Raw genomic sequence first — 26,382 nt, 5'->3', positions numbered from 1 at the left:
TTTATGTTGCAATGTAATTCTTTATTTAAAAAATTTGCAACCTGTCTTTCAGAGCATCCTGCTCTCACAAAGCAGTTTATGAAAGCATTATAAAATATGGTGATGATGCTGACGAGGATGATGATGATAATAATAATAATAATAATAATAATACTCAAGGCACACTGCCCTTACAAAACAGTTTAAAAACACACAAACTGCAATAACTAGAAAAGCAACAAAATGCCTACAACAACAAAAATACCTCCCAAGTAAGAAAAGAGAGACAATAAAGCATTGAAAAAGCACAACACATTTAAATCAGCCAAACAGAATTTGGCAAAGTTTTACTCACAGTAGACCAGTTGAAATTAATGAACATGAGTAAATTTGCTCCATTAATTTGAATAGGGCCACTCTGAATAAAACTTGGTGTTTAGCAACCACTGGAAGACCAGCCGTGATAAGACCATGCATATTTTCTGAAGAAATGGATCTCAGCTTGTAGTTAGTGCTAGGCCATTTTTTTTACAGTTAGGTTCATAATACTTCCCTTACAACCTGGGTGCTATGAATTCATGTTTTGCACTTGTGCTTCCTGAAGCAAATGACTGATTCATCAAAGGAGATATAGTAAATTAAGAATCAGAGTGGCTGATAATAACATCTGGATGAATACAGGGTCATTCTACAATTCAACAAAAAAGTCATTCACTCAAGGGAAAGTTATTGTGAAGTCTAAATACAACCTTTCTGATTTATAATTTTCTTATCTATCAATAAGTTTAGGAGTTATTTTTTGCCTTGTAGATGAAGGTGGAGATATTTTAGCAATTTTTTTGCCGCCATATCACCAGAGTAGTTTTAATGTAACAAAGTGGCTGGTTATCAGTATTCTGTTTGTAATAGTTTATTACTATGTGGAATTTGTTGCTAACATAAATTTTAATACTCGGGAGTAAATGAAACAGCATTGAAAACAGTAGCCAAATAAGTGCTGTTCTGGTGGTATTTGGTAATGCTATCTCCAGAGACTCAAGTCAAAGTCACATCAAGTTTTCTCTTTCACTTTCCTCCTTCCATAAAATTTGATCAGCCTGAGTTCATTCATTCTCTCTAAGTCTAGATATGTCAATAGTTAAATCACTTCATTAAACTACGGATTGAAACCATTCCTGCCTCATTCAAGCCTTGCAGGGCACTTTACCTAATAAATGGAAAATAGTAATAGCAATCAGGGTTATCACGCTCTGACTGCATGTTGTTGTTCTAAAAATGAAGCATTTGCAAATATCCCACTGTTGAAATGAAGCTCCTCTGAAGGATTAGAATCTTAGTAACACCATCTTATTTTAGTGAGGCTCTTCATAGCCTAAAAATACTTTAAGGTCTTTTCAATATTCCCTACCGAGTGATGTCTGAGAAAGAAATGAAATTAAGCATTTTTTCCCCTTTACATGTGTCTACAGGGAAAGTGAAAGTGCTAGCTGGAGAATGCTTTCCCCCAGCATGCACTATTTTTAGATGATATGTTTTAGGGAAAGAAAATGTAAATAGGTTAACAGCCTAGTCTTAATAGTCAGAAACTGAAATTGAAAATAACACTTCATTCCTTCATTGTATCCCTTTCAAGAAATCTAGTTATCCAATATCTGGGGAAGCTTACAGTCTGTCAGAAAAGATTACCAACCATGAAGCCAACCCGAAAGTCTTATGATTTTCATCTTTACTTGACTACATTTTTAGAGCCTTTTGATAAAAAGCATAGTATTTAATTTGATATGATCATTGTTTCTGGGGAGAAACAAAACACAGTCTTGAAGTCACTGATGATTTCCAATTTTGCATCCTTTTGTTCCTGTGGTATACAGACAATTTTCTTATATGCTAAAACATCAGACTGGATTTTCAGAGTAACCTGAAATAGCAATCCTTTTAACTAGCTTTCAGATCAGTGAATTTAATAGAATGTCCAGTCTTCCCATTCAATTCCCCTCAACTTTGAATGATCCCAAGTGCTACGTTTTTAAAGGTATAACACAATGGAAGAGTTTAGTCAACCAATTGCAATTTACATTTTGTTTCCTCCTACCATTTTCTTTTAACAATGTCTTTGAATCTGAGGGAGCACTATTTCACGTTGGTATGCCAAGAAAGCGTTGGCCTGTCAAAATGTTTTATGACAGCTTGAATAAAGTACCATCAGAGACCCATTTACGATTCACAAGGTTACCTCCAATCCAGGCTCCTTATCGCAAGCACAAGAAGATGGCTCATTCTCCATCTGCTTGCTTGAGAGCACAATATAGGCAGTTAACCTATTGTTTTCTGCTCTCTTTCCCTTCTGGTTGGGGACGTAAATAAAAAATGAGCCCTTATCAGCTCCAGAAGCTGAGCCATTATTATTATGATTAGCACTAAACCTATTGAAAAATACAGTGCAGCAAAAGTAACCTCTGGGGAAGATGTGAAATAATTTCTTGCAGATCCTCAGTATGCCTATTCAGCTCCATGGATGACCTCCACATCACTAGCATTCTTTTCCCATGGCATTATTTTTAATAATATAGCTGCTACAGTTTGAAACATGTGATACCTGCTGAATATGTCGCCCATGACTATTTCATTAGGACCTTTCTCAAAATTGATGGAATCTGTGCCTGAAAACTTCTTTTCTCAACCCCATATCTTGGTGATTAGGCCATTGTACTGTCTAGGAGAGAGCATTCTGCTTCTTGTATTTCATCCCATAAACTCCCTACCACCACACCACCACAAACAAACAAACAAACAAACAAACAAACAAACAAACCAGTGTGCTCAAACTACAGATGTAACTGTGTCCCAAAGAAACAATGTAAACACAACTCTTGCCCTATATTATTCATTTACTAATTAAATTTATATATCACCCTTTGTCCCAAAGGAGTTCAGAGCAGCAATTTATGGCTATCCAACATTTGGTCGGGAAGATCAATGTGAAATTCTGAAGGGTGGGGAAACTTTGCATTCACTTTCTACAATACTGATCTGCACATTTTCCTACTCTCCAGTACACTCACAGTTGGGGAAGATATGACAGAATCTTGTGGATAAATAAAACAAGAGAGAGCCCAAGAAGGTGTATCATTTATATGTCAGAGACAGATAAGACTGTCAAAATGTGATGCCACTTTGTGTTAGGGGGAAAAGGAGGTTGGCACCGGTTATATTTCATCTCAGAATAGTCACCTTTCTGATCTCTGCCCTTACAGTATCTTCCCCCTCTTGCTTGGCAAGCCTACCAAAAGCAGGCCAACACCAGCAGCATGAAAATAGGTTGTGAGAAGGCACAGAGGTATCCCACTGCCCCTCCAGCAAGCCACTTACCTCCCTTCAGGAAGATTCAGTTGGGTGGAGGTCTCAGTATATTTTTCAGAACACAGGATGTGGATAAAGGACAGATACTCAAAACAATAAACTTGTTAGAAACATTCACTCCATTCACTCAGGACAATGTAAGTGTAAGGTACTAGAACTTCCAGGGCCAAATCCGTATCGTCTTTTGGCTGTCCCAATTGCCAGTCCACAGTTAATGGTGTGAATAGTGACTGTAGCAGAAGAGCTTGCAGCTTCTACTGGGGAAGAAAGAATTGGGTTTTCACCTTTCACCCCATCTCAGATGGGTTATCCTGCAAAGTTGCTTGCTGGCCACAAAAGTAAGGAATGGGGAGGTGCTGGGAAACACCCATTTGCTTTGCCTAGCTGGCTCGACAGGAGCCTCACTGTTCTAGGGTGCGCTCTGCTTAATGAAATTCCGGGATTGGCTGCACAATAAGTGCTTTGCTTCATCACAGTCATGCTTTCTTACATCATTACAGTTAAATTTCCAGGCACCAAAACCTACATTGACCCTGAAACCTATGAGGATCCAAATAGAGCTGTCCATCAATTCGCCAAGGAGTTAGATGCCTCCTGTATTAAAATAGAGCGTGTGATTGGTGCAGGTAAGCTCGCTGTGGCTTCCTTATACAATTCTTCCATTTAGCTCGGATTGAAACTCATACATCATGATGACAGGCAAATAATTATATCTTGCGCATGGAGCTTTTTGCCTATACCAGAGTGGTTAAAAGCACTGGAGCTGCATTTGCTTATAAACGTAAAATAAATAAATAACCAGTCCAGTGGTCCCAAACATGTGTGTGTATTTCTATTTCCTTTTAGGAAAATGAAATGAAAATTGTGTTTTACAAATGCAAATAATGTCATTCCTCCTCGCACATTGTTGAGAGAAGGTGGTGCATTTGAGTTAAACACCTGATGGCTATATTTGCATCAATATTTCCATTAAACTCCAAGAGAGGCTTACTTGTGTGTGTCTATATAAAGAACAACATTTGTGTTTGTTATAACTAAAAGCTGGCTTTACAAAACAAGTTTTTCTTTGGGGAATGTCATTGGTGCCATTTTTAAAGTATTTTATTGCTATAAGGAGTCCTCATCTTAGCTCTTGTGAGTGATGGTAATTGTGCTGTCATTACATTGCTTTTCTTCCTTTTCCCACATACTTAGGCAGTGGTGTTCATGCTCTGGGAAACCTGTTTCCATTTGTTTGCATTAATAAGATATGTGACACTTTTATTATTATACTGGTTCATGTAGTGAAATTAAGTATCCATGGGCAAGAAAAATATCAAATACCTGGGACTCCTGGAGGAAACATTCTTTGATTTCCTGTTGTTTTATGCAGCACTTTTAAGTCCTCTTTTTCCCCTCTTTAAATCACTCCTGCAGCAGTGTGACAAGTGCTGTAAATTACAGATAATAGCTCTTTGTTGTTGTTTTTTAAAAGGGGAGGCGGACTCACTTAACTTAATGTGAAAACAGATGAAACCTATGCATGCTATGTCAGTGTATATAGGACTGCAGCCTTAGAAGATGTTAATGATGACATTAACTAAAACTAAATTCATGTACACTCCTGATTCAGAATATTAAGTCATGCAGCAGTCTGTCCCACTGAAATTCAATGGATGCTCCAACCTTGTTTTTGAATATCTGCTTTCAGTGCCAGCATAACCACATGCTTTCACTGTAAGCACTTATTTGCAGGCACAGAGGTGAGTAATAACTTTCAAGTCCCAGTTCTTAAATTCAGCAGAGGCATCATTATAACATTTTGGAGCAGATTTGACACAACAACTTCATTTTCACCATGCAGATAACCTTCCCGCATGAGTTGAAGCCTCCAGGCAAAACAGTTGTTCCTATTGATTGATTGATTGATTGATTGATTGAATTTATATACTGACCTATACCCGGAGGTCTTAGGGCGGTTCACAGAACAAAATCAAAATATAAAACCACACTATATATAATCAAAATAAAAATAACAACCCCCCCAAAAAAGAACCACATTTTAAAAGGGCATAGGATGCTTTGCCAAGTTAGCTGCATTGAAGGCCTGCTTCCAGGAAAACTGGGTCACCCTTTCTCCATATCCATTCCAGTGATTTTACAGAAGTCAAAGCAGCCCCCTTATACAAAGTCTGCCTCTGGGGGAAAAAAGTTAGCAAGTTTAGATAGGTTCAGAAATTAACCATGGCATTTCCCAAATTAAGAGAAGGCTCATTTCTGAGCCAGTCCAACAACACAAAGCAGGGGTGAGCTTGCCCATCTGTAGACAATAAAAATCAATAGCACCTTGGTAGACTAAAGTTGTATAAAACCCTTAATTCACAGCAAGCGCTCACTGGCTTAGAACTTGACTGAGATCATAGATAAGGGTCTGTGGTTAAATAAGCTTGAGACAGCACAAAACAACAATCTTACTTTCCTGTTCTTGTGGAATTCTGATTCAATTTGGTTTTTTAAAAGGAAAATTAATTTTCTGATTGATTTTGTGACTACAAACTCAGAACTCCGCTGACAAACTGAAAGGCAAATATGGAAATGTCAGTCCTTTTAGTGGTGAAGTGTTAAGTGTAGTTGCCTTATTTATATTTCAATTCATGGATCATACTTAGCAAAGAATGCGAGGAAAATGACTGTTGCAACAGCCTGATGATAAAGCAGAAAAATATATGCACGGTTTATATCAAGTAAACATATGCAGTATCAGTGTGACAGACAACAGGCAGCATCAAAGATTTTAGCATGTTTCTCTGCTAATGTGGTACACTCAACTGTGGAGTAAAGGTTCTCAGTTCTGTGAGTGGTTGATTTTGATGAGGGCACTATAATCTTCTGTTCCTTGCCAACATGTTTATGATACTCCCGTTGTGCACAACCATTGTGTGCTATACTATTGTCTGTACTATACTACTGACTGTGCCATCATAGTCCTTCGCTTTTATAGCTTCCTCACGTTGCTATAGAATAGGCTAAAATTTGCTCATTTAGGGCCTGATCTTGCCAAAGCTCTTTTATATTGCTTTGATTTCAACCATGTGCTTAAATATTTTCCCTTGAAATTACTGCAGATTGGAGGCATTTAACCTTGGTTGGGTTATGCCCTTGTTGATTTGATTCAAATCTAGCATAACATTAAGTGGGAGTGTTCAGTTGACATCTAAATGCATTGGACATAAGTAATTCTGGTCCTGTATCAGTGATTTCCTAACAGACGATATGTTTTCCATTTCAGGAGAGTTTGGAGAAGTATGCAGTGGGCGCCTAAAGCTTCCAGGCAAGAGAGATGTTGCCGTGGCCATTAAAACCTTAAAAGTAGGCTTCACTGAAAAGCAAAGAAGGGATTTTCTTTGTGAGGCGAGCATCATGGGACAGTTTGATCACCCCAATGTTGTTCATTTAGAAGGGGTGGTTACCAGAGGTAATTAACTACCAGATCTGACCTTTAGACAACATGCTAAAAGGCAATACATTGTTACAAAGTTTTCATAGTCAGCAATTCAAAAGACAGAGATGTGCTGCATAGATTAACAGATTTTCTTCTGATGTGTAACTAACTAAGGGAATGCTTAGTTTATGCAACAACATTAGAGAGAGAGAGAAATAAGATCAGTGGATGATGAAAAGATGAAGAACTTTGGAATATTTATTTTTCCTAGTCCCATTTAGCCTCAAATACCATGTAGGAAGATAAGGTTTTTTATGTCCTTTCGTATTATCTGAAGTGCCATTTCCCCAGAATTCTCTTCACACAGCGGGAGTCAGGAGAACACACTGACATTTTGATTTGTACGGTTTAACTTTTGCGAATCATGACCATATTCTGCACACAGACATTTAAGGGCCTTTTAGATCTCAGTAACAGTTTTGGAAGCTTCAGGAGCACTCATGCCTCAACTATTCAGCCCTTCAAAGGAACAACATATGTTTTATCAGGAGTGGAAGGAACCACTCTGCTCAGATTATGATTGCTTTAAACAAAATGTGTCCCCCTTTCTTCTTTCTTTTTTAGGGAAACCAGTCATGATTGTAATAGAATACATGGAGAATGGAGCTCTGGATGCATTTCTCAGGGTGAGTGAATGCTAGAGGGAAACATACATAGCACTTCAAAAATAAAATATATATGCTACCAATTTAGCATAATAAAACATTTTCAGTGTAAAATGAGAACACGCCAAACATTAAGAGATCTCTGAATGGTCTCTGAAAAATCAGATTAGAAATTAGAAGAGCAGACGGGATCAAACGAAAACATTTTTGGCCATCTAAGTGATCCAATGTGGGACAGATATTGTGGTTTTGATTACCATCATCGAAAGGGACCTGAAGCCATATTGTGGGAACACATGCTTCAAAATCATATTTGTATCTTTTCAACATTGTAGAAAAGAAAGAGTCCTTAAATTAAGTGCAGCAGTAATTCAGAAACGAAGGAAGCATTCCCTCCCCCCAGTCCTAAGAGAGATTTTACAACTTTTTGTGACTGTTTACCATTTATGGTAGACAACTTGCTAAACACTACGAAGTCCAAAAAGGAAAGTACCGGTACATAACTGTTAGCATGAGTAAGCTAAATCTGCTGCATGGATCCCAAAGTATAATATTGGTAATCATGGACGTAGCCAGAGGGGCGGGGGGGGGGGGGCAGCTGCCCTCCCGTAGAGCAAGTAAAACAATAGAAATACTTAACTAACTGACCAATCACATCAGTTCTGCCACCCCTAACAAAAATCCTGGCTACGCCCATGATTGGTATCATAATGTTTCTTCCCATACTCGCAACAGCTACTTTCCTATTATGTTGTTCACACTTTAGGAGCATGGATGCCAAAATAAATGCCATGTAATATATACTCTTGCCCTCAAAATACATTTTTACATAAAGCTAAGGACCAGTATATTCATAGCTCTCATGGAGTAACCTATTCCTCTACCCTTTGGAAAAGGTTTAATGAAAATCAGGATTTACACATATCTATTAATATACTAAGAGGGTTGCTCTTATGATTGATCTGCTGCTAGGGTGGGGGGTGGGGGTTGAAGGACTGCACATGTGAAGCCCAGAGCGACACTTCATGTCTTACATGTGGGCTGTGGGAAGCAAGTCATGCATGAGATGGAGGCACTAATGACATATTACATGTGGAATTTGCAGACACAGGGCTGTGGGAAGCCTGGCCTTAAAGCACCAGGATTTTAACAATGTTTTTATCCTTCCCTCTCAGCTGCTTTAAGACGCATTTCTCTGCTTCTTTCTTTTACTTCAGAAACATGATGGGCAATTTACAGTAATTCAGCTGGTGGGGATGTTGAGAGGAATTGCTGCTGGAATGAGATACTTGGCTGATATGGGATACGTGCACAGGGACTTAGCAGCACGCAACATTCTGGTCAACAGCAATCTTGTTTGCAAAGTGTCAGACTTTGGCCTCTCCAGAGTTATAGAAGATGACCCAGAAGCTGTCTACACTACAACAGTGAGTTGCACATTAAACGAAAAAGAGCACAGTTCGCTCAAGTCTATTGTTGCCCATTCCCTACTCCCTTGAGTGGTGAGAATTTCCAAGGGCTGTGCCCCACAAGTGAAGTGACCTTTAGATGAAAAAACACTGGTGACCTGTGACATTTTTGCATTATTTGTGTTATTTCCAAATACATGTGTAGAGCACAGGTGGAGGCAGGTGGCATGCACATTCTTACAAGACGGTAGCACCACTATCCCACATCAGATCTTCAGGGGTGCCCTTATCCAATTCTCTGTTCTTCCTCCCTACCTCCTGTTTTTGTTTCTCACACACAAACTTATTTAGAGAAGTAGGTATCTGACTTCTCCAAGATCTGATTGCTTTCCAGTATAAAAGTCTCTATCTGCCAGACATTAGCTCCCATTGATGAAACATCATCACTCCAGTATCCTGGGCTAGTAACAAGCAGGGTCTTTTAACAAAGGAATTGCCAGCCGATCATAGCAATTTTATTAACTGTGAGAGTTAATATTAAGAGTAATAATGCAATAGAACTCCACGCAAGACTCAGTAGAAATGGGGGGTGGAGACAGGGATTGAGAGGGCAAGCCAGGAGCACGTGGTAGAGATGGCGCAACTAAAATAAAATGTGAATCCCACCTCACTAATTTCAAAAGATTAAAAATCCCATTAATCTCAAACTCCTTGAAAAATAGCTTTCTCTTGAGTTCAGCAGGTGGCCACCCTCCTTTGATACACACCTGTTCTAGTAGTATACATTTTCCAATCCACATGCATTGAAAGTTCTCTTTCACATGTGAGACTAGTGCTGAAAAGTGGCAGCATGGAATATAGGTGGGAGCTACGGATAACAGGTTGCAGTTGGGAGACTATTCTGCCACCATCCACACCAATGCTGATTACCAAGACAGACCAAAATGTACCTGTTAGGAACAAGGGCAGAGTCTCACCAAGACTCAGTAAACTGTTAATGTTGGGGGTGGTAAAGTTTTTTCAGGCCAAGTCCGAGGGCTACATTCCCTCATGAAAAAAATTTCAGTGGCCAGCTGTCAGTAATAACAGAGGACAAAGCCAAAGCATTCACATCCCCCACCCATCCACTAAACCGTCTCTTCTGTCCTGCTTCTGATTCCCCATGCAGCACTTAAGAGTTTAAAACATGCTCCTATTGGCACAAATGAAAGCCTAAGTGCTGCTTTGGGGTGACTTTCACGTGGGTTGCAGCTCATGGGGAGGTGGGAGTTAGGCTTCCCTCCACAGATGCAAACCTCCCCCCCCCCAAAAAAAAAGATTCCATCCTGCATAACATTTCTGCTTTTAAAAGCCTGCATTGGTATCAGTGAAAGTGTTTTGTTTTTAAGTATAATTGCTGCAGATATTGCAGCACAGAGGGAGGGTTACTCCTAGCACCTAACCACCCCTCCCTTCCCGGCAGAAATGCAAGCTTTTTAAAAGCCTAAATGCTATGGGGCAGGGTGAAGAGAGGAGGCTGTGCGTTGGATGAAGAGGCCCTACAGGCCACATTTAGTCCATGGGCCAGAGGCTCCTCACCAATGGGTTTAACTAATCAAGTAAACATGTTAGCACATGCAGCAGTGGACCTAGCCACTCAGGCACCTGGGGAGCAGGGGGAGCCACCCAGGGGGAGTGATCAGCACCAATTGGGGCAAATTGGCATCCAGGGGTGGTGGTGCAGCAATCCGCACAGGAGTGAATTTGTCACACACACACACCCTCAGGGATGACACTCGACCGCCCCCCCCCTTCCTACACCCCTGAGCACATGCTAACAGCAGCTCTAACTATTCAATTTGGGACAATCGGCTTGAAGTAATTCCTGTTAATAATCCTAAACTGTCTCAGAATAAAGGTGCCAGTAAAAAAGGGGGGGAGTGAAAATTCATGCTCATTAGCAAGCTCATTACAATACAACAGGTGTGGTAAGTCAGGTGTCCTCCACAATAATTTCCATCAACACTGACCATTCTGGCATGAGGGCAGTTGGAGCTGAAGAACATCTGGAGTGCCACAGGTTCCCCTACCCTAAAATACAGTACCTGTGGAGCTTTCACCAGTGCTCAAGGAAGGTGCGTATTAATGTCATCAGCCCGCAGGTGCAATGATTGCTGCTGTCCTCTGCCAAATGCTGGATTATGGCATCTGCACACCGCTCTCCCAGCCCAGTCCTCTAATGGATGTTTGTATATTCTCTTGAGCTCCCTGAATGATGGAAAACCAACATGTTAAGAAGGAGAAAGTGCATTTTTAATTGTGGAGGTTCTCAGTACATTACAAACTAGTGTATCGGGAAGATGTCAAGAATAAGAAAAAGTTTCTTCCTGATATTCTGATTTTCCATGTATAATAAACATTTATATCTAGTTATATTTAACCATGTCATCCTTGCAATGATCTGAAGTTGTGCAGCCCAGTAGTAGCTGATCTGTATATCGTATAGGTTGACTCTGTAGGAGGGAGGAATGGCTATAATCTGTGAGATGATGCAAGATTTAAAGAAGCACAGGCATAATTTACTTCCTTAGTTTTAATTTTCTTTTGTGATTGCAAGAAGATCTAACAAGCTGCCTATCAGCTAATGCTTTCATAAATAGATGCTGTTACTGTAAGTTTGTTTCAGAAACTTTCTTTATCCATAGGGTGGGAAAATACCAGTAAGATGGACAGCTCCTGAAGCCATACAGTACCGCAAGTTTACATCAGCAAGTGACGTATGGAGTTATGGAATAGTAATGTGGGAAGTCATGTCTTACGGAGAGAGGCCATACTGGGATATGTCAAATCAAGATGTAAGTTCCAAAAATGCATGTTCTGTTTCTTATAATGCACAGTGCTGGATAATAGAATTTGCAAATGATATATGGATTAGGGTTTTCTCTCTAGCAACATACCCAAAGACTTGACTAATATTTATATTATAAAAGGGAAATAGAAACTTATTTTGGAAAGGTATAAATTTATTAGCACTAGCCAGCCAGTGGGAAGCCAGCTCAAGGGTGCACTGGAGTTTGACCACTTCCTCCTCCAAATCCACTCCGGAGTGTGTGTGAGGAAGGGGCAATTATTCTGTCCAGCAAATAGAAATGCTTGCGCTGACAGAACAATTGCATTAACATCATGCTGAATTCCACATATTGTTTTAATTATCTTTTTAGCTACATCTATATTATTTTATCATAAATACTGGTGCTAGCTGTTTCATTATTTTATAGTTCATTAAGAGGGCATAGCAAGCAGCATACACAGAAAGAGACTACATAGCACATAACTTGTAGGCAAATAGCACAATCCTGCACGTCTACTCTGAAGTAAGACCCATTGAGTTCACAGGTAAGTGTGTAAAGGACTGAGCCAAAAGCTGGGATAAGGATCAGTTATGATATTCAGGCTTTTCCAGCCATTGTTGCCTTTAGACATCTTAAAAAGTCACTCTTGGTGTTTGAAGACCTCTGAAAGCAAGTTGGCAAGGACATGCAAGGGCACTTTGGATCCTAGACAGTTTTTGGGTTTTTGTTAAAGCCCACAAATTCTGTAACTTTCAATAACACCATTACAAAACCCCCAAAACACTACCCCATTAATCATCCTCTTCTAAAACTTAGAGAGAAGGAGTAATGAATAACTATTCATCCATAATAGCTGATTTCTTCTCAACATTTTACAACTGAACCTTTATTCCATGTCATCTTCAGTGAAAATAATATAATCCTACAATGAGAAAAGAAACCCTTTTCATAACAGTATATGCATCCTCATTCTAGGTAGGACTTAGGCTGTCACTTTTTTCCCTTACAAAACAGGAAAAATGAAAACATGTAGTCATCTCCACACCCTTGATCTTGGCCTCAGGCTTGTTTACACAGGTGCAGATTGAGGGCTTGTTTACATGGCACCCAATCTAGCCCTACAAGAGCATTTTAGAGCAGATTCATGTGCACGGAAGTTCCCTGTGACTAACCCTTTTGAAGAGGATTATTCCTTGAACAGGGTAGCCATTTTCACAAGCAAGCGGGGAGGGGACTTGGCGTTACCAAGCTTTAATTTTGAGCACAAAGGTCCGTGGATGTGGAACAGAGCTTTATCTATCTAAATTAGTTCTTTATTTGGACACAAAATATTTCATCAAATCAATAGACGGTACAGTTTGGCCTAAGTTACAAACTTACTTACAATTGTCATCTGAGCTTCTCGTGACAATGCTACCAAGGGGAGCATCCCCAAGCTGTTCTTTTGGCAGGAATGCAACTCCATTCAGAACAGGCCATCTCCCTGGCTCCTAGACCCTGGTGCTGCCCACTATTCCTGCCTCCAGCTAGTAGGAATTCAGTCTCAGTTTATAAGACCTTATACAGCTCAACACCCCCAGTACTGGTCCAACATCTAAAGAGCTTCTCCTTATTCTCTGGATGACTTCTCCCAGTGCCTTCATATAAATGTTAAAAGGTATGAGAGGCAAGATGGAACTCTTGCCGAAATCCTCAGGTACATGAGAGGTTAAATGCATGGCTGACCACAAGCTTTGACATTGATTCAACAAGCAAGACACCTCCGTTTGAAGAGAACACAGCAAGCACAGCTGTTCGTATGTCCCAAGACTGGACAGACATATGGGCATATTTCTCTGTGTGGGCTGGCTCTCTGAAGTTTGTCTTCACCAGTGCTGGCATCTCCATGTCCAAAGAGATGGAGGTGAAGTTAGGGCTGCTTTAGCATCATGCTAAATCTCTAAATCTGCTCTGCAGAGTAGAGAGACACTGCCCCGTCCCCTGAAACAGCAGGCAGGGGAAGGAGAGGGGGACAAGTAGAATGCTTGTGCCAAGATAGGGTTGGCACAGTACAAATGTGCTGGTGATGCCAATATGGTGCTCTTCCCAGGGCATTTCCACCATGCCAACCTCGCCACTGCTGCCTCCCTCTTCCTCTCCATCCCAGTATGCTGCAGTGACTCAGCTGAACAGAAGTCAAAGGAGCAGTGCAGCCCCACCACATGGCCTACTGCTGTGAAAAACAAAGGACTAAGGAGAATTTCTCAATACAGGGAGGCCAATATTTGATGCAGTGTGTGCTCTTTCCCTAAGTATAGTACTATTAGCTATTCTGGTTTCAAGTTTATTGCCATTTTATAAAATATGGGAATCAAACTGCAGATACCAAGGGAAGTTTCATTTTGTCATAGAAATAAGTGTGTTTGTAAATAAATGATGAGGAAAAAAATGTTATTTCCCTGTTGTTGTTTTTTTAAGAATGATCGACATCAGAGAGTACTTTTTTGGTGCATTTTTTTTTCTAATCTACCATATAAAATCTAAATGATGAGTCAGTTTGGCAGAGAGCAAAGTTGTTAATATTTGACAGGTCTCAGTGTCAGAGATTTCATGGACTGTCAAAATATGGGCAAACAAGTCCTTGGGGCAGGGAGAGAGAAATATTTACATTCCCTCGACACCCAGTCGAGTTTCATTCCTTTTGACACCTTCCTTCTGTACTAGATTCAAACATAAAAGGTGTCTGACAGGAATATAAGATGCCTCAAAGGCAAAGCTTACCTATCTTTCAAAAAAGACATAAGGAAAGAACTGTTAGGAGAAGGGAAAGCAACAGACAAAATCAGTATTTTCATACTTCTTGCTGAAATTTTGCATTGGGCTTAATGTATGGGCTCAATTTGTAAATAGGTAAACAGAGCAATTGTCTAACAGTGAGAACAACGTACCAGTTTTATTCTAGTTAGCATTTAATTTAATTTAATTTAATTTATTTATTTCCTGCTCAGCTGAAATGAGGTTTTCAGTGCAATCTTGCACATGTCTGTTCAGAAGTAAGTCCCATTCACTTCAGTAGGGCTTACTTCCAGGCAAGTGCATTCAAGAATGCAGCTTAAAATTTTTAAGCCTGGTATGATGGGATGGGATGAGGATGTGTTGAACTACTGCTCTACAAACTAAGCAAATCAGAAAAGAAATGAAAAACAAGCACAATGGATAGTTGTGACATAGAATAATAGAATTGTGGACCCCAAGAATCATCTAGTCCAACCCCCTCCCCTGCAATGCAGGAATCTTAGCTAAAGCATCCCTGACAGATGGCCATCCAACCTCTGTTTAAAAACCCCCAAGGAAGGAGTGTCTACCACCTTCCAAGGGTTCCACTGCCAAGCAGATCTTACCATGAGAAAGTTCTTCCTGATGTTTAGTGAGAATCTCCTTCCTTGTAACTTGAAGCCATTGGTTCACGTCCTACACTCCAGAGCAGGCGAGGCAAGTGGTACCTAAATAAAGGATGTAGTGTTCTCATTAATTTAGACTAAAGCTACACTTTTACAATCAGGTTTCACACAATCATGTTAACTGCATTTTGTGTCATTTGTATTCACCAGTACAGTATGTAAAGTAGAGTACGTCAGATGAGAGGGACTAATTTATTTAATCTGGTTTCGTATGGCAAGACAAAGATGGGTTGGAACCTATTTCCTTACTGAAATAGCTAGTGTTCTTATCCAGGTTACATGGCTATAAATTCATTTAAATATATATTCACTACTTAAAATAGAGTATGTGCTGGAACTAAGCCAAATAATGTGAAAAATTGACCTCATACCGTTTGTTGTGGTGGTGGGTTTAGTGCATTTTGTCGGTCCCCATCATTATGCTTTGACTTTAAATCTTAGAATCACTTACCTTATTTCTCTCATTCAGAATGGTCTTAAACAAAAACTATTTGAATTTCTGGTTTTATTTGTCCAGCGTTCATGTGTAAAAGAAGTATAAGCTTTTTCTTTTTTCTTTTTAAAAAGGTGAACCATTAACCTTTGCTGTTAGTCATTTCTCATCACCATGGAATTTTCTACAATCAAGAAAATATATTTGCCATCATGCCTGCTAATGCATATTTTGTTGCACTTTCTTCTTTCGTTGCTTCGCTTTTGCTGTCTAGGTGATATGTTCTGCCATGGTCATGTTTTGGATTTCTAGATCAATTGACCGCAATCAGTCAAATAATTGTGTTCCAATTACTGTGAGAGATTGGCAAGGCATGTCGTATTTGTATTTCTCTCATCTCTAATTCCTTTGGAAATTCTGCGGAGTACTCACATTTTATTAATAAGTGTCTGAGTTGAATTTTCATCATAAACACATTTTTAGTTTGAAGAGCATAATTACTACATCATCATTTTGTATAATTACACACACAGAGAGAGAGAGAGAGACAGAGAGAGAGAGAGACTGACTTTCCACATGTATACCTTACACAGTTCTGACCTCTGCAAATTTCAGATTTGAAAATTTCAAATTTGAAAAATTTGATGTTTAGCCCAAGCTAAACATCAGAGCTCCAGGAATCTCTGCATGTTTTATCCACACTCACCCATTACCATGCATAATAGAATCATAGAATCAGAAAACACAAAATTACAGCCATTGAAATGCTTGTGGCATGAGAATGAACACGTTAGATAACGTTAAGGATATTATTTGAAGTAAAGCTGCAACCACAAAAGTGGTTTGTGACCTTTCAGTTTGAATGTGGAGTACCCTCCAACTTTGCAAGTGTATGAGAGCTCTGGATTCAGCTGTAGGTTTCCACTCAGAAGAGGGAAGGTGATATTGACTATTTTCTTCTCTCCCTGGCAGCTACCACAGCTTCCAAAAAAATCTCTTCTAGAGGATCCCACAATCTATTAAAAAATTTTTTTTGCAGGTGGGGAGGTGCTGGTGTCTGCAGCCGAGGGAGAATCACACAAACACAATTTCTTTCCCCCTCTTATGCGAGTGGATGCTTCCTTTGGCACAAAAGTGATAGGAGCGCTAAGTGACAATCACCCTGTGTTTTCAAACGTTTACAATATTTGCAGCCTGCATCCAATAGGATTGTGGCTTCCTCTGTTCATATATATGTCATTGATGCCTGTGTATATGGCATTACACGTTGTTATACTTTTCTGCAGTGCACTGGGAGATTTTGAAAATTCTTGGAGTCTACTTTTCATTCTTTAAAATCCTCCTTCAATTCACATTCCAACATGCGTATATAACATATATTGAACAAAAGCTTTCAATTCTCACCAGCTTTTATTTATCATGACAGCTTTATATCCTAGGGTTAACCCCAGAAGAAAGCCCCAAGGTTGGCTTTCTCTGTGGACTGCTGAAAGGAAGAGAGCCTGTGCTACTTACTCCTGAGGAACAAGCACTCTTCCTTAGCAATTCTAACACAGTTATGTTTGTCGGTATTTGAAATACCCACCCCACCCTGAAACAATATTTTAACGCTTTATATAACTTTTTTTTAATCAGCTCATTGCTTCCCATCATGGTTTCTTATCCTGTCCTAGGGGCATTTAGCAGTTTCCTATAATTATTTTCCCCTCCCTCTTTTACTTAAACCTCAAATGAGTTTTGCTAGAAAATCAAGCAGTGGGTGTAACTCTTCCTACAGACATTAACTGCCCTGCACCATATCACAACATGCCACATTTTATTAATAATGGACTTTCCTTCTCCTGATTCATTAAGATATTACCCAGCCAAGCTATGCTTATACATGTCACATTGCATTCAGATCCAGTTGTGCCCACTGTAAGGGTGAGTATTAAGGGAAAGTGCTTTTTTAGAAAGTACCTTTTATGTATAGTGATTTCCAGATACTTTTCTTGCATAGCATGCACCGATGCCTAAACCTCTGTTCATTTAAATGCTGTGTGTATTCCTGGAGGGGAAATGAAGGAGGGGGGAGCTTTTGGGCAAATGCTATTGCCTTCAAAGAGCATCTCCATGTATCAATTTATCAGCTGCACCCTTGGTGAATTTAATTGCTGTTTCCTGCTGCTGATTTGACTAGGTAATGCAACCATGTTCTCAGCATACACCACAGAATAATCTGTTTAATAAGCATGGAAAATAAAAACAAGTTTATTATACAGCAACATGAATGCATGTGTCAAAACAACAGGCTCTGTTTGAAAGATACATTTCATAAAGCTTTGATTGCTTAATTTGGCTGCTTGATTCTTCATGGGCCGTAAAAAAATCAAAACAACGTTGTTTTGTCTTTTAGGTTATAAAAGCAATTGAAGAAGGCTATCGCTTGCCAGCACCCATGGACTGCCCAGCAGGCCTTCACCAGCTGATGCTAGATTGCTGGCAGAAAGAGCGTGCGGAAAGGCCAAAGTTTGAGCAAATAGTGGGCATTCTGGACAAGATGATTCGGAACCCAAACAGCTTGAAAACCCCTCTGGGAACCTGTAGCAGGTAAGTTACTGGTGCTGTTTCTAAGTCGTAGGCCAGGTTTTTAGGCTGTATTTCTTCATTCAGTTCAGCTGCTGTTATCCGCTGCAGGGTGTACAGAAACATCCCCTGTTCAGGCGGCCTTTACAAAGATAAACCAGCAGATACTCTAGACTGTGCTGTGTGTTGCTTGTCATAAAACTAGCAGGAACTGAACAGAGGAACCTGAACAGCTTCCATGTTTTGAAAGAAGCAGAAAGGCCACAGTTTGATTTGAATTTCCCTGATTTGCTACAGTTTGTTTACTAAAAAGGTTTTAGCACAAAGCAGCTTCCAACAAAATTGCTGTAAAATAATTTACAAAAACATGAAGTTTTAACTGCTGCTCTTTACTGCAGTGGCGTAGCGTGGGGGGTCCAGGGGGGGCCGGCCGCACCGGGCGCAACATCTGGGGGTTAGGGGGCACAAATCCACGGGTTAGGGGGCGCAAATCCACGGGTTAGGGGGCACAAATTACTTGCCTTGCCCCGGGTGCTGTCAACCCACACTACGCCACTGCTTTACTGTTTTATTGTTGCTCTGTTGATAGAAATATGCAGCAGCTACAAAGGCCTAGCCTCCATATGAAATGTATTTATTCATTTACTGTATTTAGAGCCCATTCGTCACCAAATGATCCAAGGCCAGAAATTCAACAAAAAAATTAAGAGATACTTTCTAAAATATTGTGTGTGGGTGTGTATGTATGTACATACACACACACATACATACACTACACACAAGCACTAGATGCTGTGTTGGCTATATTTTATTCCATGTTAATTTTTGTCAAATCCAGAAATACTCACTTAAAACCACAATGTATAATCTTCAAAATTCCAGCATATTTCTACTGAAGTAAATGGAGCTGTTCTTTGGTTTGCATATATCAGACCTATTTATCTTCAGATCTCTTTTTATTTATAATAATTAATCTCGGATTCATTTTATTTTTATGTTTTTTTAAAAATTGCATTGCACGTTTGTGTATTTGGAAGGAAGTCTCTGTGCTCAGTGAGGCTTCCTCCCACATAAGTGTGCATTCTAGAAGGAAGGTTTTCTGGGTGTCAGGTGGGCACAAGCTACACAAGGACTACAATTTTACCTACAACAATGTGGGTCATGCAAAAAGGCTATCAGAATTAGCACAGGTTGTACAGCCAAAAGGAGTTGATATCACAGGCATAAAAGAAAACCTGCGTCTTGGTGTCTCTTTTCCCAGACATCGCATTCTAAATGACCTCAACAAGAAACAAAGCCAGCCTTCAGAGAAGCTATTTAGCTAGACCCAGTGCCAGAAGTCAGATCATAGTTGCCACATTTCTCTGTCTTTTCTCCTCTTTGACCAATCTTCATTTGATCACAAATGTTTGGAGCGAGGCTTTCCTCTTGTGTGAATTTTTATAGAGTCAAATCTCCATTGTGTGTATAAGACATAGCACACTAATTCAAATAAGAAACAATAATACAGTCAAACCTCGGTTCCCAAATGCCTCTGTTACTGTATGTTTTGGCTCCCAAATGCCGAAAACCCAGAAGTAAATGTTTTGGTTTCCGAACATTTTTTGGAACCCGAACGTCTGACACATCTTCCACTTGAGTGCAAGAAGCTCTTGCAACCAATCGGAAGCCGCGCCTCAGTTGTCAAATGTTTTGGAAGATGAACGGTCTTTGGGAACGGATTACGTTCTACAACCAAGGTATGACAGTAACCCTAGTAGATAACTAGTGAAAAAGAAGGGGGATTGCTGTTGGAATTGAACAATGTGGACAAGGCCTTATGTGCTTGCTGTGCCTTTAACCCAATTGGATATGATTTGTTCCTACTCCTATCAGGCAATATAAATGCTCTCTATTGTTGTAATATATCTTAAAATATAATAACTTTCTGTTTCCCTTCCGATCTAGGCCAATCAGTCCTCTTCTGGACCAGAATACACCTGATTTCACTACATTTTGTTCTGTAGGAGAATGGTTGCAAGCCATCAAGATGGAAAGATATAAGGATAACTTTTCAGCTGCAGGTTACAACAACCTTGAGACAGTAGCCAGGATGACTATTGAGTAAGTGATTTGATTTTCATGTGATTATGATGGCTGATGTTTTAAATACCGTATTTTTCGCACCATAGGACGCACCGGACAATAGGACGCACTTTGTTTTAGAGGGGGGAGAACAAGAAAAAAAAAATTCTCCCCCTCTCTGCCCAGCGCCCCTTCAGTGAAGCGGCAGGAGGCGCTGCACAGAGAGGGGGAGAACTTTCCCCCTCTTGTTTTCCCGCTCTAAAACAAGGTGCCGTTTAAGGCGGCTACCTTGGAAGCCTGGAGAGCGAGAGGGGTCAGTGTGCACTGACCCCTCTCGCTCTCCAGGCTTCAGGTTCCTTTTGACCTGCTCTTTGGGACGGGGGAAGCCCACCACCAGCCCCAAAGAGCAGGTCAGGGAGCAGCGGAAAGGCGCAGCGAAGAGGCTCCTGCCATAGCCACGCGTCACCTCTCCAGCCGGGAGAGGGTCGCGGGGGGCTGCTTTAGCCCTGCACGTGCTCTCCCGGCTGGGGAGGTGACGCGCGGCTATAGAGGATCCTGCCATAGCTGCGCGTCACCTCTCCAGCCAGGAGAGGGTCGCGGGGCTATGGCGTCTTCTCTCCATAGGACGCACACACATTTCCCCTTCATTTTTGAAGGGGAAAAAGTGCGTCCTATAGTGCAAAAAATACGGTAGGTGTTACCACAATAGCTTTCACCATGGCCCAAGCTATCATCATTTCCTCACCAAGTCTGGAATGAGGAATAGAGACATTTTTCTCCTAGAGGTCCTTTCCCTACCACCACTATCAGTTCACACAAATTGCTCTAATTATTAAAACACGTTGTTTAAAAATAGAGGAACGGTAAGTGCACAAAAGAGGAGCCAATAAGAACCCTAAAAACATATTGTAGCAGAGACAACTTGCATAAAAACATTGGGATCTCCAGACATGTCCACCACTCACTCTTTAGGCTCAAACCCACAACCCTGAGATTTAGAGTCTCTTGCTCTACCAACTGAGGTCCTCCAGATATTGCTGGAGTACAACTTCCATCATCCCAAACAATTTTATATCAATTTTCTATATTTTTATTAGAATTGGAGATTGCTCACTGCTTAGATACTCTATGATGAAGTGGTATATAAATTCATAAAATAAACCAATATAAACCATAAAACAACCACCAGAAAAATCAAGCCTAGGCATCATACTGACATCCCGGATGTACAAAATATCATTCAGTTCTGTGAATTGTACTAATGTTTCTTTTTTGTCTTCATACACTGACAGTCAAATGCCTAACCTTGAACCTTTCTCTTCCCTTTCCACCAGCGATATTATGAGCTTAGGCATCACGTTGGTTGGCCATCAAAAGAAAATCATGAGCAGCATTCAGACTATGAGAGCACAAATGTTACATTTGCATGGCACTGGCATCCAAGTGTGATAAACGCTTCTCCCTTACGAGGGAGGTGACAGACTTGAGAGAACAGTGCCGGCCTTCGATCTACATGAAGAGCTGCTAGAAGACACATGATTTTCTGGGTCCTTCCTGCAGACCACAGAAGGCCCACAAGAAGCACCTACAGACTTGAACTCCTAAGTGCCACCAGAAACTTACTTAAAAAGGGAATATGGATCCACTGATGGCAGCAACGAAAGCAGTGACAATAAACAAAGTACTACCTGAAACACCTACGAACACCTTGAACTCTCTAACCTCCTTTTTATCTAATGGACTTTTTAAATTGTACATAAGGGATTTTGAAAAAGAAAGAATATATTTGTCAGATAAAAATCATATTATTGCTAAAGTCAACAAAATATTTTCCTTAAACCTTTCATTTCAAACTTTCCCCCCCCCCAAAAAAAAAGAGGGGGGGAAAGGAATCAGTTGTGTTGCTTTGTCATATAGACCTTCTTTTAATGTAACATTTATATCTTTGGACCTTCTTAGTGCTAAGCATATGACGCATTATTACACTGGGGACTTTTGAAAGATTGTATGAATTTCTACAGACACAAGAGGTGTAACTGAGAAATGTGGATCTGACCGCTGGGTTGGGTGAAATGGAGTTGCGGGGTAGGGTTTGCTTTATGAAGTTTACTTCGGTCTGTTAATTCCGCACCACATTTATGTGGTTTGCTAATTGGCAGGAAATCAGGAAGGGGGAAAAAAGACATTGCCAAGAGTTCTGATATTTTTGAAAATAATTTTGTATGATAAATCACATGGTCTCTTTAAACAGGAAATGAATAAAACGGAGAACCTAGCAATAATGTTCCCTTAAAATGCCCAGGCACTTTAAAAGAAAAGGCTTGAAAGATGACTTTAGGAAGTTGCCTGGGTTAAATATAAGCTGTACATCTGCAACTTTAAACTTGTTAAGACCTCTTTTGCTGAATAATTGATTGTAGTAGGTGTGTCAAAACAAAAACAAAACAAAACAGGTACAGTACTGTAGTGTTGCCTAGCCTTTTAATCAGAGCACATTGGTGTCTATTGCTGTTGTTTCTTTCTTTAATTTTTCAATATTCCACATTAGAAGGTCTAAGAAAAATAACTGGCATATGGTTAATATGAGATTAAGTTGAATGTAGTCCCTCCTGCAAAAATAAACATCTGGGGGTGCAATCCAGAGAACAGAAGGCATACCTACATCCCACTGAACTCAGCATTTAATTGAGACTAATTTTTACTGGTTTCAATTGGGACATAGTCTCAAAAAGATGTTACCACATTCTGTATGGAGTCCCAGCAATTTCAGTGGGGCCCGAGTGCCACTAACTTTCTCTGGATTGCACTCCTCTAGTGTAAGCCCTAATACAAGTGAATGAGAGGTGAACAGCAGCTGTGAGGCTTGCACAGGAGATGTTCCTATCAGATGGTGCCTTTGGATTTTCTATTAGAACCGCTGAGTGTAAGGCAAGTGGCAGTTCGAAAATTTTCAAGTTTTTTGTTTTTTTTTACAAGCTGCTCTATACATACACAAAAACAGTCATTTGAGACTTCTGACTGAAAAGTAGCTGTTGAATGAGAGAACTCTCTTTTTTTAGGGAAAAAAAAAACAATTTTAATTTAATATATGCGTACTTGAGTTGAATGAAATGTAGAACTACCATAAGCAATAACAGTGCGTTGCAGGAATATATACAAAACAGGTGATAAAATGCTGTCAAAAAAATATCATGAAAATCACGAGCTACCCCAGCAGTGAATAGCTGTACTTCCAAAGAGAACTGGGCTGCTCCCGTTGGTTTTCATAGAGAAAGATCCCAGGGATCAGTCATAAATTAAGTCTTGTTTGATAATGTGGGCATCCACACAAAAAAGTATAACCCTGTAAATGTTCCTTTGTAAAACTTGTACATTTTATTTATACTGTCTTGTTTTGTACACACATTTCTGTGCGGTGAGCTCTGAATACATTGAAAATGCACTATATTTTTCTATTTTACTTACAGAGCATCACAAAAAAAGAAAATGTTTTTCAGTGCTACATAATGTGTTTTCCCACATTTAGGACCAAAGATAGCTACAGAAAACTTAAATAGATCATTTACCCCTCCCCCCGCCCTAATCTTCCACTTTTAGTTCACTGTACAGTGTTATATTTGTCATTTTATTTATTTGTTTGGTTAGAAAAAAAATCACTTTGATTATGCTATTTTTTTTCTTATTTCCCCTTTGTTAAAGAAATCTGTAAAAAAAATGAGAGAAACAAAACAACCAATCTTTGAATTAACATAATCTCATTACATAGACACTTCCATTTGTAATCTTTGTAATAGACTGTAAATATATTTTTGGAAATATAACTGTGCATAAGGGTTATTTTTCATTGTCTGTCTTATAGCAGTCACAACACACCATAGTAAAATGGCAAAAGTGTAATTCCCCCTTGATATTTGGAAAGTACAGGCGAATTCATTAATTTCATTTTAAGTTATGAGTTCGATAGAAATGGTTATCTTTAGCTACAGAGGTGATTCCACCACCACCAGCCGCTCACCAATTTGTCAAAGTGCAAAGATTTCTTAAGGCGGTGTATCAAACTTTTCATTATGCAGACTTATCACCCTATCTAAGACATGTTTACTTGGATTTAAGTACTATTGATTCCAGTGCCCTTATTTCATGGTATGCTTAAGATAGGCTAATGTATGATCCAGACAGGGCCTAGACACACACAAGCAAGCTTTTCTACATGCATCCCTAGCTGCATGAGAAAGCTCATGGAAACAGATGTTCTGGGTACATTCCTTAAGCATAAAAAGACTTATCTGGGTAACAGTTAAATGTTCAGGTGCATGTGATATTTTTATCCCACCATCCCCCGTCGCCAAGAAGTGGCTTACAGGATTCTCCCCAAACCCATTTTATTGTCACCTCGGTCCTGTGAGGTAGGTTAGGCTGATTCAGAGAGACTGGCCCAAGATCATCCAGCAAGTCAACACCAAGTGGGAATATTAAACTAGGCAGGAATAGAGGACATGGTATCATCCCAAACAGGTGATTTTGCTAGTGTTGACAGCAAGATAATGGAGCATTTCATCCACTGCTCTTCTCATGCATAGTTGGACAACCACCAACGGCTGTAGCTCTTAATCGGATGGAATTTGCTTGCAACACTTACATTGACTTTCATTGCTGTTTTCTTGTGCTGTTAACTTCTAAATGTACATCCATAGTTATCTCCTCATCATATCATTCAGAGATTTAGGAGCTGTGTTTGTTTTTGTACAAGCAAATCATGTGGGCTCAGCTTGGTGAATATAGCTACATTTACTCACTTTTAAGATATACACAAGTTTGAATGTTAATGTGTATTGAACACTTTATCTTTCTGAACCAGTGATCAGATGCAAGTAAATGGGACAAACTTCTGCATGCACTCAACTTTCCAATGGGTGTAATGAATAGAGGTCCCAGAACTGGATCTCTGTACAAACCCTCATCACCCAAACTAATTACCAGCCACATACATAATGTGCTTCTGGATGCTGGGAAGTGTGGGAGGTCATAATTATCAAATGGCATAGAACTACACATTTTTATTTGTATGTCACCTTTCCATCATTAAAACCATGCTCAAGGTGGCTTACGACATGAAAAAAATACATAATTATAAAAGTAGTCGTAAACAATAAATAAAACACATCAAAAAGTACACAGCCTACTTAAACTATTTCCACACTTAAATCATAGTAATAGCCTGTTTGTGTTGTAAAATGTAATGTTGAAAAGGTTCTTACTACTAGGTCCATTCCCTCGCATACAGCATAAAAAGGGATTTGTGCACACAATCTATCAGAACTGAAAGTCTTAACATTCACTGTTAAACCATATTTACTGATTTCATCAGAATCCTTTTCGTCTTCCAGGGTGTAGTATCTTATGATACAGCCCTCTGCATGTCTGCTCAGAAGTAAGTCCCATTGGGTTCCATAGGATTTGACTCCCAGGTAAGTGAGCACAGAATTTGGATTAGCCTCACAGCAAGTCATTTGAGAATGGGTAGGATGACAGCTAGAGATTTCTTAAATCTACCTTTTGCATCTATTGATTTATTTAAAACTTTTCTATACCACCCTTCAGTTCAAAAGTGCGGAGTACAATAACTTTTCATAATCACGAGGATTAAAACCAGAGGTGGTTGTTTGTTTGTTTGTTTTGTGGGCTGGCGGGACAATTATTATATCCTTACTGTGCAATTTCTGCATGCAACTGATTGGCTTGATGGACAGATTCTTACAGGCATATGGCATATACAGAGTATTTGACCCCTCTGTCCACTCCAGGAGGCACTTACTAAAACTATTAGATCATGATTTTATGATAGCCTTTCCCCAATCTGGTGCCATCCAGAGGTTCTTGGATTCCAGTTGCCATTATCCCTAACAACTGATGAGACTAATGGGGAGCTAGAATCCAACAATGTCTGCAGGGCACTAAGTTGGGGAAGGCTAGGGTTATTAGCTACCCTGAGATGAAGGGATATTTCACACAACGCCAGCCTCATCCCAGAGTTAGTACCTGGACTTTGGCAGATGTCTAGCCTGGGGAGTGCCTAACCCATGGTCCTCCAGGTGTAGTTAGATTCAATTACCATCAACCTATTTAGCATGGCCAACATTTGGATGGTAACAGGTTAGCCAACTCAGCCAGGGATGAAATACACGTGGTCATTCAGTTGTTTGAGGCTCCCATCA

General features: G+C 39.9%; 1 protein-coding gene across 3 annotated transcripts in view; it reads left to right on the top strand.

Annotated features, from left to right (window-relative positions):
* EPHA7 (EPH receptor A7) overlaps positions 1-23,988 on the top strand; it is a 166,828-nt gene extending 142,840 nt beyond the window's left edge. For 2 of the 3 annotated variants that reach the window (XM_083497506.1, XM_083497508.1), the window contains exons 10-17: positions 3,840-3,965; positions 6,608-6,793; positions 7,385-7,446; positions 8,643-8,852; positions 11,519-11,668; positions 17,934-18,127; positions 20,051-20,206; positions 21,502-23,988. In XM_083497506.1, coding sequence (XP_083353632.1) covers positions 3,840-3,965; positions 6,608-6,793; positions 7,385-7,446; positions 8,643-8,852; positions 11,519-11,668; positions 17,934-18,127; positions 20,051-20,206; positions 21,502-21,616 — 1,199 coding nt within the window. In that variant the 3' untranslated portion in view covers positions 21,617-23,988. The remainder of the gene's footprint in view (positions 1-3,839; positions 3,966-6,607; positions 6,794-7,384; positions 7,447-8,642; positions 8,853-11,518; positions 11,669-17,933; positions 18,128-20,050; positions 20,207-21,501) is intronic. The other variant, XM_083497507.1, reaches the window with a different exon arrangement.
* The last annotated feature ends 2,394 nt before the right edge of the window (positions 23,989-26,382 follow it).

The sequence above is a fragment of the Podarcis liolepis genome, assembly GCF_965112155.1.
Source record: "Podarcis liolepis genome assembly, chromosome: 3".
Lineage (NCBI taxonomy): Eukaryota > Metazoa > Chordata > Lepidosauria > Squamata > Lacertidae > Podarcis > Podarcis liolepis.
The sequence above is the reverse complement of the archived record's forward strand: the minus strand, read 5'-3'. Positions and strand labels throughout refer to the sequence as shown.